General features: G+C 34.1%; 1 protein-coding gene across 8 annotated transcripts in view; it reads left to right on the top strand.

The window, feature by feature from the left end:
- The window catches only part of STAG1 (STAG1 cohesin complex component), a gene marked incomplete at its 3' end in the record, with an annotated part of 382903 nt that overhangs the window by 76422 nt on the left and 288214 nt on the right, over positions 1-18267 (top strand). For all 8 annotated transcript variants that reach the window (XM_079154996.1, XM_079154998.1, XM_079155002.1 and 5 more), the window contains one exon: positions 17603-17714. In XM_079154996.1, the coding sequence (XP_079011122.1) occupies positions 17686-17714 (29 nt within the window). In that variant the 5' untranslated portion in view covers positions 17603-17685. The remainder of the gene's footprint in view (positions 1-17602; positions 17715-18267) is intronic.

Raw genomic sequence — 18267 nt, 5'->3', positions numbered from 1 at the left:
TGTGTATTGATTTTGTAACCTGCTACTTTGCTAAATTTGTTTAGTAGCTCTAGTAGTCTTCTGGTGGAGCTTTTTGTATCTTCTAAGTATAGGATCATAACCTGCAAACAGTGGTAATTCAACTTCTTCCTTTCCTATTTTTATCCTTTATATTTCCTTCTATTGCTCTGGGGCTAGAATGTCTAGTATCGTATAGAATAGAAGTAGTGAGAGTGGACATTCTTGTCTGGTTCCAGATTTTATTGTATTTTATTTCATTTTATTTTTTGGTATTGGGGATTTAACCCAGGGGTGCTTTACCACTGAGCTACATCCCCAGCTCTTTTAATTTTTTTTATTTTGAGACAGGTAATATTTTTCTAATATTTTTTGGGCCTCGATAAGTTGCTGAGGCTAGCCTTGAACTCGATCCTCCTTCCTCAGCCTCCCACGTCACTGGGATTACAGGCATTTGCCACCATGCACAACTGGTTCCAGATTTTAAAGGAAATGCTTTCAGTTATTTTCCACTCACTGTGATGTTGACTTTGATTTGTTAGGTATTCCTTGTATGATGTCCAGGTAGGTTCTTTCTATCCGTAGTTTCTTAGTGTTTCTATCATGAGTGGGTGTCAAATTTTGTCAAAGGCCTTTTCTGCATGTATTAAGATGACGTAAGTGATTTTTGTCCTTAATTCTACTTATGTGATGAATTACATTTATTGATTTGTATATGTTATTCATGCATCCCTGGGGGAAAAATCAACTTGATTATGTTGTATAGTCTTTTTAATGTTATTGAATATGACTTATTGAATATGATTTGCTAATATTAAGGATTTTTGCATCTAAATTCATCAGGGATATTGTCCTCTAATTTTCTATCCTTGATGTGGCCTTACCTAATTTTTGATGTGAGTGTGATACTGGCTTCATAGAATGAATTTTGAAGTGTTCCATCCCTTTGTGTTTCATGACATAATTTGAGGAGCATTGGCATCAGTTCTTCTTTAAAGGTCTGGAGGAATTCAGCTGAGAATCCATTTGGTCCTGGGCTTTTCTTTGTTGGAAGACTATTTATTATTGCTTCTATTTCCTTGTCAGTTATTGGTCTGTTTTGTGTGTTTTATTGTTTCAGTTCAGTTAGGTTGTATTGGAAATGTATCAATTTCTTCTAGGTTTTTCAAATTTTTAAATCGTAAGTTCTCAGAATAGTGCCTAATGAGCCTCTGGACTTCTGTAGTGATTTCTTCTTTCTCATGTTTAATTTTATTAATTAGTTTCTTCTTTCTGTTAGTGTGTCTAATGGCAAATCAACCTGGTTTATCTTTTCAAAGAACCACTTGTTTTATTCTTTTTAATGTCCCCCCCCTCAATTTTATTGATTTTTGGCTCTGACCTTAATTATTTCCTTCTGTCTATTGGTTTTGGAATTGCTTTTTAAATTTTTTTTTATTTTTATTTTTTTATTTTGAAGTGCCTTGAGATGTATCATTGGGTTCTCTATTTGGGATCTTTCTGGTTTTCTTTTGTAGATACTTATAAATTTTCCTCTTAGAACCGTCTTCATAGTGTTTCAGAGGTTCAGTCTCTTGCAAACCACATACTGTTGGGTCTTGGTTTTTAATACATTTAGTCATATTATGTCTTAATTAGAGAGTTGAGACCATTTATACTTAATGATATTATAGAGAAATGTTTATTCCTACCATTTTGGTTTTTTTCTAATGTATAATTTGATCCATTTTCTCATTTGCTTAGCTACTTTTCAAATAAGATTTGTTCATTTGTGAGCTCTGTTTTTTTTTTTTTTAATTTCTTGATGTGTTTCATTAAGTATTTTCTTTAATGCCATCTTACTCATAAATCATGCTAGGTTCTGCTTATCTTGGAAGGTTTTTAATTTCTTATTCAGTTCTAAAGAATAGCTTTGCTGGATATAAGAATCTTGGGTCACCATTATTTTCTTTCAATATTTTAAACACATCGTTCCAAATCTAACTGGATTTTAGAGTTTGTGATTAGAAATCAGAAGTGATTCTGATTGGCTTGCCCGTAAGTGGGACCTTACATTTTTCTCTTGAGGCTTTCAAAATTCTATCCTTGTTCTGTATTTTAGGCATTTTAACTATAATGTGTTGTGGAGAGGTTCTTTTTGGATCTTGTCTATTTGGGGTTTTGAATGCATCCTATATCTGAATGGCTGCCCCATTCTCAAGGTCTGGAAATTTTCCCATTATTATTTTTCTGACAAGGTAGTCAATTCCATAACTCTTCATCTCACAAAGCTCTTTAATTCTAGTTATTCTTAAATTCGATCTCTTAATTTTGTCCCAGAGTTCTTGTATATTCTGGTCATGGTTACTTATTTTCTTTTCTTTAATACTGTCTCAAGTTCAAGTCTGGCCACTTTCTCTTCTAGCTCTGAGATTCTATCTTAACCATGGACTAATCTCCTTAAAGAGACTTTCTACTGAATACTTTATTTGATTTATTGTGTCTTTCATTTCCGGGATTTTTTTGGTTCTTTTTCAGTATCTCTCCTTATCTCCTTACATTCATATCCTGTATTGACTTTCTCGACTCATTTTTTTTCTCGACTATGTTCTCTTGGAATTCAAGATCATTTTTATAATCACTTTTGAATTTTGATACTTCATCCACTTTTTATCTTTGGAGTCAGTTGCTGGTGCATTCATTGTAAACACTAGGAGGTATGTTACCTAGTTTTTTCATATTTCTTATATTCCTGTGTTGTGTTTTTATATATCTGTTGGGATGAATTTCTCTTCCATTCTTAATATGTGGACCTTTTAAGGGCACAACCTTCTCTTGTGAAAGTGTCCTAGATTGGTCTAAATTGATACCTTTCCTAGGTATGATATCTTTGTTTTAATTATTTCTGTTTTTGCTGTAGAAGTGGATGTTCATGAGTGAAACCTCAAAATCTCTCTCACTGGGGGGTTTTCACTAGTTTGGGGTTTTTGTCCCTTCTGTTCTTTGTAGTAAAGTATAACTGATGTTTGTGGTTAATTTGTAGTGGAGGAAGGTACACTGCATTTTGGCTGGATTTAGTTCATTAGCAGAGTGTGTACCTTGTGAACTTGTAGTGTCCCTGTGGATATCCAGCACATCACTGAAAGGGGGGAATTAAACAATAGCAGTTGCCAAAGCAAACAACACATAACATTAAAATAAATAGTGCCTACTATGACATCTTCAAAAATAATTTCCACAGAAACAGGAATCGTGGTATCATAAGTTGCCAGTAGCAAAACCAATAAATAACGGTGAACTAGATCTCACATTAAACAACAGATGTCGACTATGTTATCCATATTACTTACAACTGCAACCAAATGAATATGGGGGTAAGAGTTATATAAGCCAAAAAGTTCTAAAAGGTGGTAAAAATACTGTTCATTTAGACACAATACAATGTAATAGAAAGGTAGAAGAAAGTTTAGAATGTTCAGACTACGAACAGATTGCAAAAGAGATTGAACAAGTAATGGTTGTAAAGGAGGAGGAGAGAAAAAACGAAGAATAGAATATGGCTGTTAGCAGGACTTCTGCTAACAGGAGAGAAGGAGAATCAAACAAAACAAAAACAATAAATCAAAACCCCCAACCCTCAAAAAATGAGAGAATGAAAAGTACTGTAAAAGCAATGCTAAACATGAGAAGAAAAAAAAAAAGAACCAATTATATGTGTGTGTGTGTATGTATATATGTATATATATCTCCACAAACCAATCAGCACAGCAAAGTCCACCAAAGAAAAGGGAATCAAGATTCTTAATGAAATAATGGAAGAATTATCTCCACTGAGGAGGTCAAAACAGTTAACAAGGATGGATGGTTACTGCCTGAGTCCTTCTGTCCTTTGAGTTTTTTCGTGGGCTTTATACTGGAGTCCTGGAGGTTATTAATCCCTACCCCTTTTTGTGTTGTCTCCTCAAGTTTCTGTTTATTAGGCCTAAAACCGAAACTGGTTGAAATAGCCCCCAACTTACCTTCTTACCCCAGTGTAAGGTTGGATGAAATGGGAGGTACTATTGATTGGAGATTTTTCAGGAGACACCAGATCTTTGCACTCCCAGGATGGTACTGCTGCAGAGTTCTTTGGGTTCTGGTGGCTGGGGCTTAGGTCTAATCAGGTTTTAGGGGCTTTGATGGGTGGTATCTAGTCTGGAGAAGTTATATCACATGCTTCTAGATTCCAACAAGTGCTTGGAATTTGGATCTCAGAAGCTTCCTGGGGATTCTACTCATGGAGCTAGGGGAGCCAACCCTCCCCCACACATTCTGATGCCTCCAAATATGGCCTTCTCAGGCTTAGTCTCTGAGTATTTTCACACCCACCTGTTCAGTTTTCCAACCCCCTTCAGCTGTTCTCCTTGTGAGCTGCCAGATTCAGAGCAAAAGTAAGTTGCATTCCCCTCCATTTCTTTTCTTTTTTTTCTTTTGACTTTAATTCCCTTGGGTACAATCTTCTCTGTGTCTCTTTCACTCATGTTCTGCTAGGTAGGCCATAGAGTAAGCTCTTGCTGGGACACTGTTGAATGTTTTGCTGTGTTCTCCTGGCTCCCAGTATAGCAAGTATGCCGAATAAAGAAAAGAGACACTATCAAGGTGGCTCCTGCCTCAGCTCTCTGTCAGTTGATAAATAAAGAGCACTTTTCAAACACCAGTTCACTGTATGTCCTCTGGATCAGCCAATTTCAGGCTGTTTATCTTACTTTCTACAGAGTTTTCCATGCTACATTTGTCCCATGTTTCCTTCTTTGTTATGCTGCCAATTACTGACTTGGTTCTAAAGTATTCTTTCTTGTTCTTTGTTCAGTGCACCCAAATTTCTGGGTCTCTATGAGATTAACTGTCCAATATTGAATTTCAGTCATTTCTCTCTTTCACTAACCTCACTGACTCCCGCTGCTTAAGTCCCAAGTTAGGGAGCAAGTAGGAATGCAGCCTTCCTCTACTCTGCCATCTTGATGCTCAATACATCAGTTCATAGTTAACAGTTTCTGCAGACCCTATTTTAGTCATTTTTTCCCCCTCTGTAATCAAAAGACCTGACAAGAACAATTAAAGGGAGAAAATTTATTTTGGGCCTCATGATTTCAGAGAACTCAGTCCATAAATGGCCGACTGCATTCCTTGGGGCCTGAGATAACACAGAACATCATGGCAGAAATATGTAGTGGAGGAATAAGACTCGACATGATAATCAGGAAGCAGAGGGAAAGAGAGTAAACTCAGCTCACAAAATATATACCCTAAAGACATGCCCCCATTGGTCCCCATTGTCTAGTTTATAGTCACTAATCAGTTAATCCCTAAATGGGATTAATGTACTGATTGGGTTAATACTTTTGTAATCCAGTCATTTTACCTTTAAACCTTCTTGCGTTGTTGTACACATGAGCTTTTGGGGGACATAATACCTAAAACATAACACGACTATAAAAAACCAAAAGTCAAATGTTTTCACTGCTGTGTGGGAGCTAAACCAAAATAAAGGGAATTGAGGAAGGAGAGAAGGTCAGTAGATTAGACAAAGGAGAACAAAAAGAACGGAGTGGGGGATAGGAATAGGGAAGACAGAATAAATCTTAACAAAATTTTGCTGTGTACAGATATGAAAATGCCTAAGTGAATCCCACCAATGTGTCCACTCACAAGAATGGGATCCTAATTAGAACAGGATATATCCCATGCTTGTATAATTTTATCAAAATGAATTCTATGTTGTGCATAAATAAGAAGAACCAATTAAAAATAGAAAAAAAACAATTCATTTTAATAGGCATAGTGTTATCTGTAGCAATATCCCTGTGCATTTTATTATTGATTACTTTGATTACTTTGCATTTTATTATTGATTAATGATCTGGGACATCTTTTAATCCAGTTATTTACCATCTAAATATCTCCTTTGGTGAATGGTGTCTTTTAACAATTTCATTCAGGTAGGAAAGTTTTTAATTTTAATGAAGTCCAACATACTTTTTTAAAAAAAAGAATTTGCTGCTTATGTTTTGTACATAAGTTTTAATTTTTGTATTATTTTGGATGGAATTTTGATTTTCCAACATTTTAATCAGTTTGTATATAAACACATAACTTTTTCAGTTTTTTGTTGATTCCCTTATTGTAGATTTTATTAAAAGATACTGTTTAAAGTGAAGATGCAACTAAAATAATGAATAAAATGTTTCAGGAAGGAAATGATGTGAGCAGAGACTTGACAGTGTGAACCATAAAGGTGCTTGCAATGAACTAAAGTAGTTTGGTAATAAAAGATGTAAATTACAGTATTATGAGAGAATGGATGTGAAGCTGGGGAGGAGCCAGTTGTTAAATTTTGGACCTGTTACACTTAGGAATTTGATTTTTATCTTAGTAATGATAAGTATTTAAAGATTTTAAACTAGGAGCTTGTTTGACTAAATTATTTTAAGTCACTAGCTGTAGGGAGGAGGATTGAATTGAGAAAGTAAGAGAAATTGGAGACTACTGAAATACGTGGGGACAGAGGGACCTTTTTTAGGGCAGTATGAATAAGGTTAGAGAAGAGATGGATTTACATTACATTTTATTGATGAAATCAGCAGTATTTGAAGTAGAAGGGGGAGTCATGGCTGATTTAAGGGTTGGAGATTCCCACTTGGGTGACTGCATGATTCAGTGAGATGAAATGAGTAATTTGAAAACAAAACCATAATCTATCTTTTTAATTAAATCTGTTTTTGATGGGGCAAGGGAGGTAGGGTACAGTTGAAAAGCTCAGTTTCTGGTCATCATCAAGATGATAATGTTGCATCTGAGAAAATGTGCACAGGAGTCAGTAGTGAACTCAGGATCTAAAATAAAGATTTTGAAAGTCATCAAGTATTTATAAATTAGCATTAACAACCTTTGTACTGCTTAACATAACTTAAAAGATCACGTTGTGGTTATTGAAAGCAATTTACTGATGCTTGAAGGTAAGGATTGGTTGGTTATTTGGGAAGGTAAAGGGAAGGGAATATTTCCCAAACTCAGGTGACTTGGTAATTTCTGTTTTGGTTAAAAACCAAATCTGTGGTTTTATTGTTAGTTGTAACAGCAGTAATAAATTTTTACCATGGAAAATTTCAACCAGAGTAGATGGAATTGTATAGTTACCCCTTAGGTACTTATTATGAAGCTTTCCTTAAGTACCTTTTATGGAGTTTAGCAACTCCTGGCTAAATATTGTTTAATCCATACACCTTTCATCCTGTATTTACTTGAAGTGAATCCTGACACGTCATCTGTAAATATTTCAGTATTGATTTCTCGAAAAGATAACTTTAAGAAACACCTAAAACATCAATAATAATTCATTAATATCTTGAAATAATTCCTATTGATTTTTTTTTCCCAAAGAGTAATTTCAGTGGAAACTTGGGGGTCTAAAGTAAGATCTTCTCTTCTTTTAAAACTAGAGGGAATGAAAAAGGAGATGGAAGCTGCTTATATGAAAGCAGGGAAAACAAGAGTGTGGTTCCTGTTAAGGAACAGGAAGTTACAGTCTTTATATGTTTTATCCGATAGGGACAGTTGAATGGTGTATAGGCGTTGGGAAGGAGTAAAGAATGAAATATTGACATGGGGGCATGTAGCAAGAACAAGAAGTTTATCTTGTTTCCTGAAATACTATTAAAGGATAAAGAATGAGAGAGAGGCAAAAAATTGAGCATTTGAGCAGATAATTTCTAACTAATAACCTCATTTTATTATGCTAGGTAAGAGCATAAATGCTCTACCATGAGCTACACCTTCAGCCTGCATGGGGCATTTTATTATGAGCTCCATGTACAATGCCTGCCATTATTAAAAGTCAGAATAGCTGGGTGTGGTGGTGCATGCCTGTAATCCCAGGGACCAGAATGAGGCAGGAAGATCCCAAGTTCAAAGCTAGCTTCAGCAGTTTAGCAAGGCCCTGAGCAAGTTAGCAAGACCCTGTCTCAAAATAAAAAAAGGCTGGAGATGTGGCTTAGTGGTTAAGCGCCCTGGGTTAAATTCCCAGTTTACCCCACCACCAAAAACAAAAAACAAACAAAACCTACCAAGGAATGCCTGGGGCTTTCAGAAGCTAAAAAGAGTGTGGTGTAGCAGGGGATACTCCCCTAGAGGCTCCCAAGGGAGCTTTGGCTCTACAACACATTGATTTTAGACATCTAACTGCTAGAACTATGTGATGATAAATTTATGTTGTTGAAGGCTCTCCAGTTCATGGTACTTTGTTATGGCAAAACCTTGGAAACTAATGCAAGGGAAGAGCCTTGGATATACAAAGTATAGTATAAGATATTAAAGAAGAACTCTACTTATCTTGTTGTAGTCTCTTGACTTTCACCATTCTTTGTTTAGTAATTTTTGTAATGAGACTGAACATGTGTTGGCATTTTCAGGCATATAAAAATATTACTGGTTTCAACAGATGAGTTTATTTTTCCTGACAAAGACTTTTTGAAATTTTATTGTTTAGTACATTCTTGTTGTATTCTGTAGGATATGCAGATAGTTTTGTTTAAGTGCAGTTTGATTACAGTGAGTAGAGTAGTTATTGTAGTTTTGACATGCAAGAGCTAGAAATTCTATTGGGTAAGAGAGGGGAACCTAGATAGCACTAATTCCTAGGATTAATAAGTGAATTACCAAGACTAAAAGAAAATGTTTTGAGCCCTGGGAAGAAAGTTGTAAGGTCATTTGATAAAACACTTAACCTATTTTTCCCTTCAGTTTCTTGACTCTTTGAGTTGTATTTTAGTGTACAGTGTGGGAGTTAAGAGTTTTTCTTCTTTACTCTGAAATAAACCAGTCTTTTTAAAAAAGTTTTTATTGATGTATTATAATTATACATAATAGTTGGATTCCTTGTGACATATACATGCATAGAACAGTTAGATCAATTTCATTCCCCAGTACTTCCCTTTTCCTTCCTTTTTTCTTCCCCTTCTCCTTCCTTCTGATCCCAGTCCTTTATTCCACTGGTCTTACTTCTGTTTATTTTTAATAGGTACATTATAACTATACTTAGAAATGAGATTTATTGTGCTAGATTCACACATGCAGGTAGTATAATTTGGTCAGTGTCATTTCTAAGTACCTCTTCTTTCTCTCTCCTTCTCCCTCCTCACTTACCTTTGAATCCCCTTCCTGTACTCTACTGTTCTTCCTTCTATTTTCCCTGCGGTCCCCTTTTAAAAATTACTTTTGAAAATAAGGTTGTAAAAATAGTACAGAGGTTTCCCTGTTATCCTTTTTCTGTCCTCTCCAAATGTCAGTATCTTATATAACCACAGTACAGTTACTAAAACCTGAAAATTAACTGACCTACTAACTTCAGTATAAAGATTTTATTCAAATTTTACTTCTAATAATTAATTCTCATTAATATTCTTTTGTTTCTGGTTGTAGGATCCAATGTAGGATCACAGTGTTTGTAATTGTTATGTCTCTGGGACAGTTCTTCAGCTTTTCTAAGTGTTCATGACCTTGGGATCTTTGAAGAATTCTTCTCAGTTTTTTTGTAGAATGTTCTTAGTCTGGTTTATCTGATTAAATTAAGATTATGAATTTCTGCCATGATACCACAAAAATGAAGTTGTACCCTTCATTATCAGAGTAGAATACCCTTGTGGATACTTACATTATTGGTAGTGTTAACTGTAATCACTTGGTTAAGGAAGGAGTCTGCTAGGTTTCTCCACTGTAACATTACTTATTTTTCCTTTTATAATTAATGAGTATCTTATGAGATACATTTTAATTTATTTATTTTAATTATTTGTTTTTTAAATTTTACAGATTGCATTTTGATTCATTGTACACAAATGGAACATCATTTCGTTTCTCTGACTGTACACAATGTAGGTTCATACCATTTGTGTAATCACACATGAACACAGGGTAATGATGTCTGTCTCATTCCACAATTTTTATTACCCCCCCCCTTTCCTTCTCATAATCTAAAGTTCCTCCATTCTTTTCTCACTCCTCATTATATGTCATCCTTAACTTATCAGGGAAAACATTCAGCCTTTGGTGTTTTGAGATTAGCTTATTTCACTTAGCATGGTATTCTCCAGTTCTATCCATTTATTTGCAAATGCCTTAATATTATTATTCTTTATGACTGAATAACATTGTGTATATATACCACAGTTTCTTTATCCATTCATCTGTTGAAGGGCATCTTGGTTGGTTCCACAATCTAGCTATTGTGAATTGAGCTGCTGCAAACATTGATGTGGTTGCATCTCTGTAGTGTGCTAATTTTAAGTCCTTTGGGTATAATCGAGGAGTGGGATAACTGGGTCAAAAGGTGGGTCCGTTTCAAGTTTTCTGAAGATTCTCCATAGTGCTTTCCAGAGGCTGCACCAATTTCCAACTCTACCAGCAATGTAAAAGTGTGCCTTTTTTCCCACATACACACCAACATGAGATACCTTTTTATTGTGCATAAATTTCTTACTATACTTTTTGCTCATCCATTTTAGTATTCACTAATGAACCTCACCTGAAAAAGTTACTGTTGCATATCCATTGATGATTTTCACATTTCTATCATTCCTTCTATACTCTTAAAGTCTGTGATAAGAAAGAGCTTTCTCTTCTCCCTCATTTATTTTTATTCAGATATTCATTTATATCTATATGGACTCAATTCTCTTATTTTATAGGTTAGAGTCCATTATAGTTCAGATTTTTCTATAGATGTAATGTTTTTCAGATGTTAAAGTAAAATGTTACTTGATGCTGGAATAGTTTTGAGAACTCAAATACAACTTTCTCTATTTAAAGTAACAATACAAAATTAGGTACTTCAGTTATTGTTCAGTGAACAATATTATTCACAATTGTAGTTATGGAAAAACGTACTAAATAGATCCACAAAATAATGAAATTTATATCTTTTCTCTGACTTGGACTTCATTTTTCTTTTTCTTCCTTTTTTTTTTTTTCCCCCCTCTATTACTAGGGATTGAACCCAGGGTGCTTAACCACTGAGCAGTATCCCCAGCCCGCCTTTTTCAGTGTTTTCTTTTGAGGCAGGATCACGCTAAGTTGCTTATGGCCTTGGTAAATTGCTGAGGTTGGCTTTAAACTTGTGATCCTCCTGCTTCAGCCTCACTAATTACTGGGATTACAGCTGTGCCCCACTGCACTCAGCTTAGACTTTATACACACACACACACACACACACACACACACACACGGACACAATGCCTTTATTTGTTTTTTATGTAGTGCTGAGGATCAAACCCAGTGCCTTACACGTATTAGGCAAGTGCTCACTGAGCTACAACTCCAGCCCCCTGAATTTCAATTTTAAAAGTTCATTTATATGTAGGATTTATTAACTCATTTCTTTCTGATCTTGGTCCCAAAGATTTTGTTCATTTACTGTGTTGTCAAACTTAATAGGCACATTTTATTCTCTTACAAAATTTAGCCTGCTTATCACAGACTGTATTCTTTTCTTAGTGAGTTTTAAGTTTCTTAAGATTAGTTGTCATATTTTAAACATTTTGTGATAATATCATTGTCATGCTTTTGGCATTCAGCAAATGTTAAATTCCAGTGGAAGTTTATGTGATGGAGGGGGCCAAAAAAAATGATCTTGGTTTTTAATGATTGTCTCCTCCCCTTTATTCTTGAGACTATAGCACATAGAAAATAATTTTATAATGCATGCTGGGTTAAAAGAAGTTTATTACATTGTTCTTGTTTCAGAAGAATTAATATTATAAAGCCATTTTTGCAAATTAATCTTGTACAAAGTGAGTTAATTGAAGATGAAGATAGTGATTGTGTAGAAAGGGTGTCAGTTAAACTTTAAAATTTGAGCTATAAATTATAAGAAAATCTTGTTTAGTAATTTTAATTTTGTATAGTTAAACTTCTTGTCATGTATTTTTATTAAATTTTGTGTTTTTTCAGGACTGTGGTACGATGGTAGTGGTTTTTACACTTTTGAAATGATTTATATATGAAAATCATGGGGTTATGTAAATTTTGGTAAGGAATTTTGGTTTTTGCGATTATATTTTAAGAACACATTTTCTCATAACTTTTATTTTTTTCAGACTCCCTTTAACAGTAGATTTTTTTGTTGTTGTTGTTGCTTTAGCCAAGGACATATTTAGAATAGTTTTATTGTTCTGCTCATATAGCTACTACATTGATGATGGGCCTTTCTTTCTTTCTTTCTTTGTTTCTTTCTTTGTTTCTTTCTTTCTTTCTTTCTTTGTTTCTTTGTTTCTTTCTTTCTTTCTTTCTTTCTCTCTCTCTCTCTTTCTTTCTTTCTTTCTTTCTTTCTATATCTATCTATCTAATAGGCATTTCTTGATGAAACTATTAGTTATCAGACAATTTTCATTTGTACAAGTACGTAGGTCCATTAGTAAAATATTTTAGAAGGTTATAATTTTTTGCTGAGGGGAGGTTTGTGGTAGTGGTAGTGTTCAAATTTGGGTAAAATTTAATTTTTAAAAATCAATAGTTTTCTTTAAAAAGCACATGGAAATATAAAATCTAGTAATTTTGACAGGTTTGTCAGTTTTTTATTTGCATGTATTCTTTCATATTTAGTGTGAGGCAATTTGGAATAAGGCAAGTTAATTCCCATGTGTTTCTTTTTGTTTTTGTTTTAACATACTGTTTTTTTAAAAATTTTTTTTAGTTGTTGATAAACCTTCATTTTATTTATTTATATATGGTACTGAGAATCGAACCCAGCGCCTCACACATGCTAGGCAAGTGCTCTACCAATGAACCACGACCCCAACCTCATTGGGTTTCATTCTTAACTCATTAGCTATTTTAAAGACTGATGACATGTTTAGTGCACTTAAAATTTAGAGCAGTCCAATCAATAACATTTATTTCTGATCAGTTGTATGATTTATAGAGTAGAACAGCTTTTGATATAAGATGATTGGATTAATATAGAAAATTGAATGAGTGTCCTTATCACAAATCCACATATTAAATTCCTTCAGTCTTCCTTCGGCTTTGATCTTGATCTTTTAGTTCATATCAGATTCTTTTCTCTGGACTCAGTTTTCATTTATAATGTTCTTTCTGTTAGGTTTATTATTTTGGATTTGACTTTTGACTTCAGTTTCTCATCAAGACTCATTTGGATCTGTTCAACTAATGGTTTTAAATTTTTTCTTCCTTTTCAGATAGTACACCTTCCCTAGTTGGATTCCTAAAACCCAGCTTATTATCTTGGCAGTATTCTCCAGACTGGAACTAGGGGTGGAGATTGCCATAATTTCACTTCCTTTTGTAGCTGTAACAGTTGATAGATTTCAAGAAAAAATTTTAGTCAATTAAAAGGTAAATTATAAAATTGGTGGTTATGTAACTAGTTAGAAATCATGAGATGATCCCATTTACAATAGTATTAAAAACAAACTTACTAATGAATTAGTAATTTATTTCTCCCCTATTAATTAATATCAAGAGGCATGATCTATCTCCCTTCCCCTCCCTTTTGTGACCTTGGGGATGGAACCAGGGTCTTGTGCATGCTAGGCAAATGCTGCATCACTGAAATGCATTCCCAGACTCTATACTTTGTTTTATATTTGCTAATTATTAAGCCCCCTTTCTGTTTGTCAGGTACTAGCACTTCAGTTCCTTAAGAATAGAAAGAGAAGACAGTTCTCCAAAGTGTTCATAAATCTCCTGACCAGATAGAAATGCAAATAAATCACTAACAATGTGGTGAATTATCATGAACCTAAAGCTGCTTAAAAAATAAAGTTGATTTTGCAAAACAGTAGAATGATATAAATAAGGAACTGAATTAAATTTGTAACACTCCATTTAAAAAATACAAATACAAATGCATCAAAAAATGTGTATTAAAAAAAGCACAAAGAGTGTTACAGAATGGCATGTATAGGGTGGTATAAAAACTTGTAAGTGTGGACTGGAGTTGTGGCTCAGTGGTAGAGCGCACCCTAGCATGTGTGAAGCCCTGGTTTCAGTCCTCAGCGCCATATAAAAATAAAATAAAGGTATTGCGTCCACCTACATCTAAAACAAAATATTAAAGAAAAAACATAATAAAAACTTGTAAGTGTGAGACCTAATACAGCCTAGATTTCAAGCTTAGAAATTTCCAGTTTGCTCCAGGCAGAGTGGGGTATGAAGGGTGAAGTAGAATTTGTATATATACGGAAGTGGTAAGGAGTGAGTTTTCTTAGAGGAATATTTAGTGCTTTGGAATTATTATGAACCAAATAATGGGAAAGAAACAAGGTTGAGGTGGTAGGAGAGAGTTAAGGTTCTTGGTGCCTTTTATTTTTTTTGGGTGATGGAATATAAGAAGGTAAATTTAGAACAATACTGAATTAAAGAACGATGTGGCTAGTGTGTTTATGAGTGTTTGTAGCTGAGATAATGTGTAGGCAGCATTTGGGGAAAAGGTATGGCTACAGTGGCATTGCATTTTCAGAGATTAATGTAAAGCCTTGGGAAATACTGGTGAATAAACAGTTCAGAGCTCTTTGGACATGTCGTATTTTTTTGCTTTCATTTTTCCTTAAGTCCAGGGACAGTCATCTGTGTTGTGGGACCGTATGTGTATTTAAGGTCACTTGGAGAGGAGGCCTCTCAGTCTTGCCACTCCATCGTGGATGTATTGTGTTCTTTTTCTTAACCCGTTAAGCCCTGTGCAAACCCCTTCCTCAACTTTGAGAGTCACAGCTTTAGTGGATCAGTTTTTAGGAATGCATCCATCAGCTGTTTTTGTTTTTTGTTTAAAAGAAAAAGTTGATAACTTTGGTTACTTGCAATTCTAAGAGTTCTAATGCTTAATTTTGTGTACTCTCCTTAAACCCTCTCCCCCCCCCATTTCTGGGATACATTGTGGTGTTTTGGTACATGTATACAAAGTATTATGAGCAAGTCAGGGTAATTAGCATATTCATCACTTTAAACATCACTTCTTTGTGGTGAGAACATTCAAAATCCTGTTACAGGTATTTTGCAGTATACAATATGAAATTGTTAACTATAGTCACCCTCCTTCCATTGTGTATGTATACTGCATTTTCTTTATGGACAGTTAGGTTAATGAAAAAGAGTGCAGATATCATACTTATTTTATTTTCTTGGGATTGTGTGACAGTTTTGTTTTTAATTTTTTGGAGAAATCTCTGTATTGCTTCCATAATGGCTGTAGTAATTTATATTCTCACCAACAGTGTAAGGGTTCCCTTTTTCTACTTCTTTTCTAATACTTAATTCATTGTCGTACTTTTTCTTTCTTTCTTTTTTCATTTTTTAATAGTAACTATTTTGACTGAAGTGGGGCAGTATTTCCTTGTAGTTTTGATTTGTATTTCTCTGATGACTAGCACACATGTTTTTAATTAAACAGATGTTTACTGGGTTTTAGACACTATTAACAGAACAATAAGTAAAAAGGGCTAAAAATACCTGCCCCTCAAGGAGCTTACATTCTTTTATCTGCTCTTCCTTCCTGTACTTAAGAATACTCATTAAAGAGTTCGAGGTATTCTTATAGTCACTCTCCACAGCAACTATAATGAAATATGACTTTTTAAATTATTCATGTTTGACAGATAAGAATGCCAAGGCACAGGGGGTTTTAGAACTAGAAAGTAGCATACTTAGTGTAAGTACCCAGGCAGTCTGGCTCTAGAACTCAAACTCTTTAATCACTCTGTTCAATTTCTTTTTGATTTTAAGGTTTATTATTACCAAGAGATTGTATTACTAGCATTTTACAATAAATGGTTAGGTGAGATAGTAGAATATGATCTAACTTGTAAAGTTCTAACAAATGAACTTTATCGCTGTCCCACTGAGCACATGATTAAATTTTGGTTAAAAGTATCCTGTGTGTTTAATATTTGAGAGTTTCCAGATTAATGTTATCAAAAGATTTACCACTCTCCCTTTTCTTGTATCTTAATGTTGCCTGGTTATTTGGGTTACCTTTTAGTGTAAATTGCTATGTAACTTGAAAGATCTAAATCTATTCTGGCAGTCATTCCTGAAAGAACTACAAAATCTTTCTCATTCACAGGTTCAGTTTTACTGGGAAGAGACATTGAAATGTTTTCTGGGTTGAATACTATTTCCACTTTGATATTACAGAGAATTTAAGTATATATTCATGTATATTATATTGGACAAAATTTTTTCTCTTAATATACTTAATTTGATATCATAAACATATGTGACAGTCACAATTCAAGCAAAAATTGTTAGCAACCATATTACTTCTATGTAGCTACATAGTACCACTTAACAGAAACTGTTGAAAAGCATCTTCTCAATAATCTCATTGTCACTGTAATGATTGATTTGCTTAGCAAGTTTTGTGGTGCCCTACTACCACCATCACCTGTGTATTTTGTGTGCATGCTTATGCTGCTATGAAAGTCTTTATTAAACACAAGTCTTGAATTAATAACATTGTTATATAGTCTTTAACTTGATAGTGAATTCCTGTGATAGAACCTAGTGATTTACAAATAAAACTGCATGTAACTGTAAATAATCTGTTTCCTTTAAATCTTGCTTTTGATTCAGTTAATAACCATGTGTGAAACTATGAGTGTTATACTATGAAATGATTAGGCTAACAGTTGTATTCTGAATCATCCCTTTACCCCTTGTGATTTGTGATGTGGTACATGACAGACAAATATTCCTTGTTTTAGTAAATGGAGTATTGTGTCTGTGTTTGCATATGCTTATGAACTCTTACATACACTTAAATCTATCCAGGGCCATAACATTGAGTAAGGAACAAAGGAATGTTAAGATATGAGGGCGTAAATTAGCTAGCATGTTAGATGCTTTAATCTGATACATTTTTTACTTTTTTTATGACTGTTTTTTGGAGCAATTTCAGGTTCATAGCAAAATTGAGCAGAAGGCAGACTGATTTCTCTTATAACCCCTGAGCCCAGCCCAATCTCTCCTACTATGAACAGTTATCAAAGTGGTACCTTGTGATTAGAACCTACATGGACATGGCATTACCACCCAAAGTCTGTAGATTTGAGTTTGAATTCACTCTTACTAAGGTACATGCTATAGGTTTTGATAGCTGTATTACATATCCACCATTACAGTATCATTCAGGAAAGTTCCACTACCCCTGCCATCCTGTAACCACTGATCTATTGTTTCCATAGTTTTGTTTCTTTGAGAATACCATATAATTGAAATCTTGCAGTATGCACCCATTTCAGATTGACTTCTTTCACTTAGTAATATGCATTTAAGATTCCTCTTCTTTTCATGGCTCAATTGCTCATTTCTTTTAAACAACAAATAATAATCTGTTGTCTGGATGTACTACAGGGTGTTAATCTATTCACCTACTGAAGGATATCTTGGTTGTTTCCAAGTTTTGGAAATTATGAGTAAAGGTGTGGTAAACTTTCTTGTGCAGGTTTCTGGGTGGATTCAACTTATTCGAGGGAATATCAAGTAGTGAGATTATTGGAGGTACTGATTGATTATAGTCTATGTATTTGGCATATCACTTTATTTTTAAATAATTTTTATTTTTTTTTTCAATTAACAGGGTTACCTTTGTGGTTGTTTTAAAAATTTTGAATTATACAGAACTTGATTCTTTTGCTGCATTGTGGAACAACCTCTCTAGCAATGATTACTTCAGAGTTACCAGTGTTACAGTAAGTATTAGAATTTTCTTTCCTGTTTTAAAAAGAAAGATGGGTATAATATATGTATTACAGGGTTCTCTTTGATGAGACACATTAAATATGTTCTTTTATGTTAAGACAGTATATTTGAAAATTTAAGTATTAGGGTATATAATTACCATATCCATTCATGTCCTTGCTATGAGAATGCCAGCATGTTCTCTAATATTGAACAAAAAATATGTTAAAATCCTATATCTGGGCTCAATAAATTATGACCCACGAGCCAAATCTGGCATGCTGCCTCTTTTTGTAAATTGTGTTGGATTAGAGTGACACTGGTTATGCTTTATGTACTGTTCTTTACATACATGTTAGGGATGCTTTGTACTACAACTTATGATGATGAGTATTATCTCAAAAGCCAATAAGTATTCAGTCTGGCCATTTACATGGAAAAGTGTATTAATTTCCACCCTCTCCTTGTTGTCCTTTAAATCGTTCATTAAGATTCTTTCTTTCCCCCAAGATTGAGATTGTTGAACTATTCTGATTACTTGAAGTAATCTAAGGGAATACCATT

The sequence above is a fragment of the Sciurus vulgaris genome, assembly GCF_902686455.1.
Source record: "Sciurus vulgaris genome assembly, chromosome: 10".
Classification (NCBI taxonomy): Eukaryota; Metazoa; Chordata; class Mammalia; order Rodentia; family Sciuridae; genus Sciurus; species Sciurus vulgaris.
The sequence above is the reverse complement of the archived record's forward strand: the minus strand, read 5'-3'. Positions and strand labels throughout refer to the sequence as shown.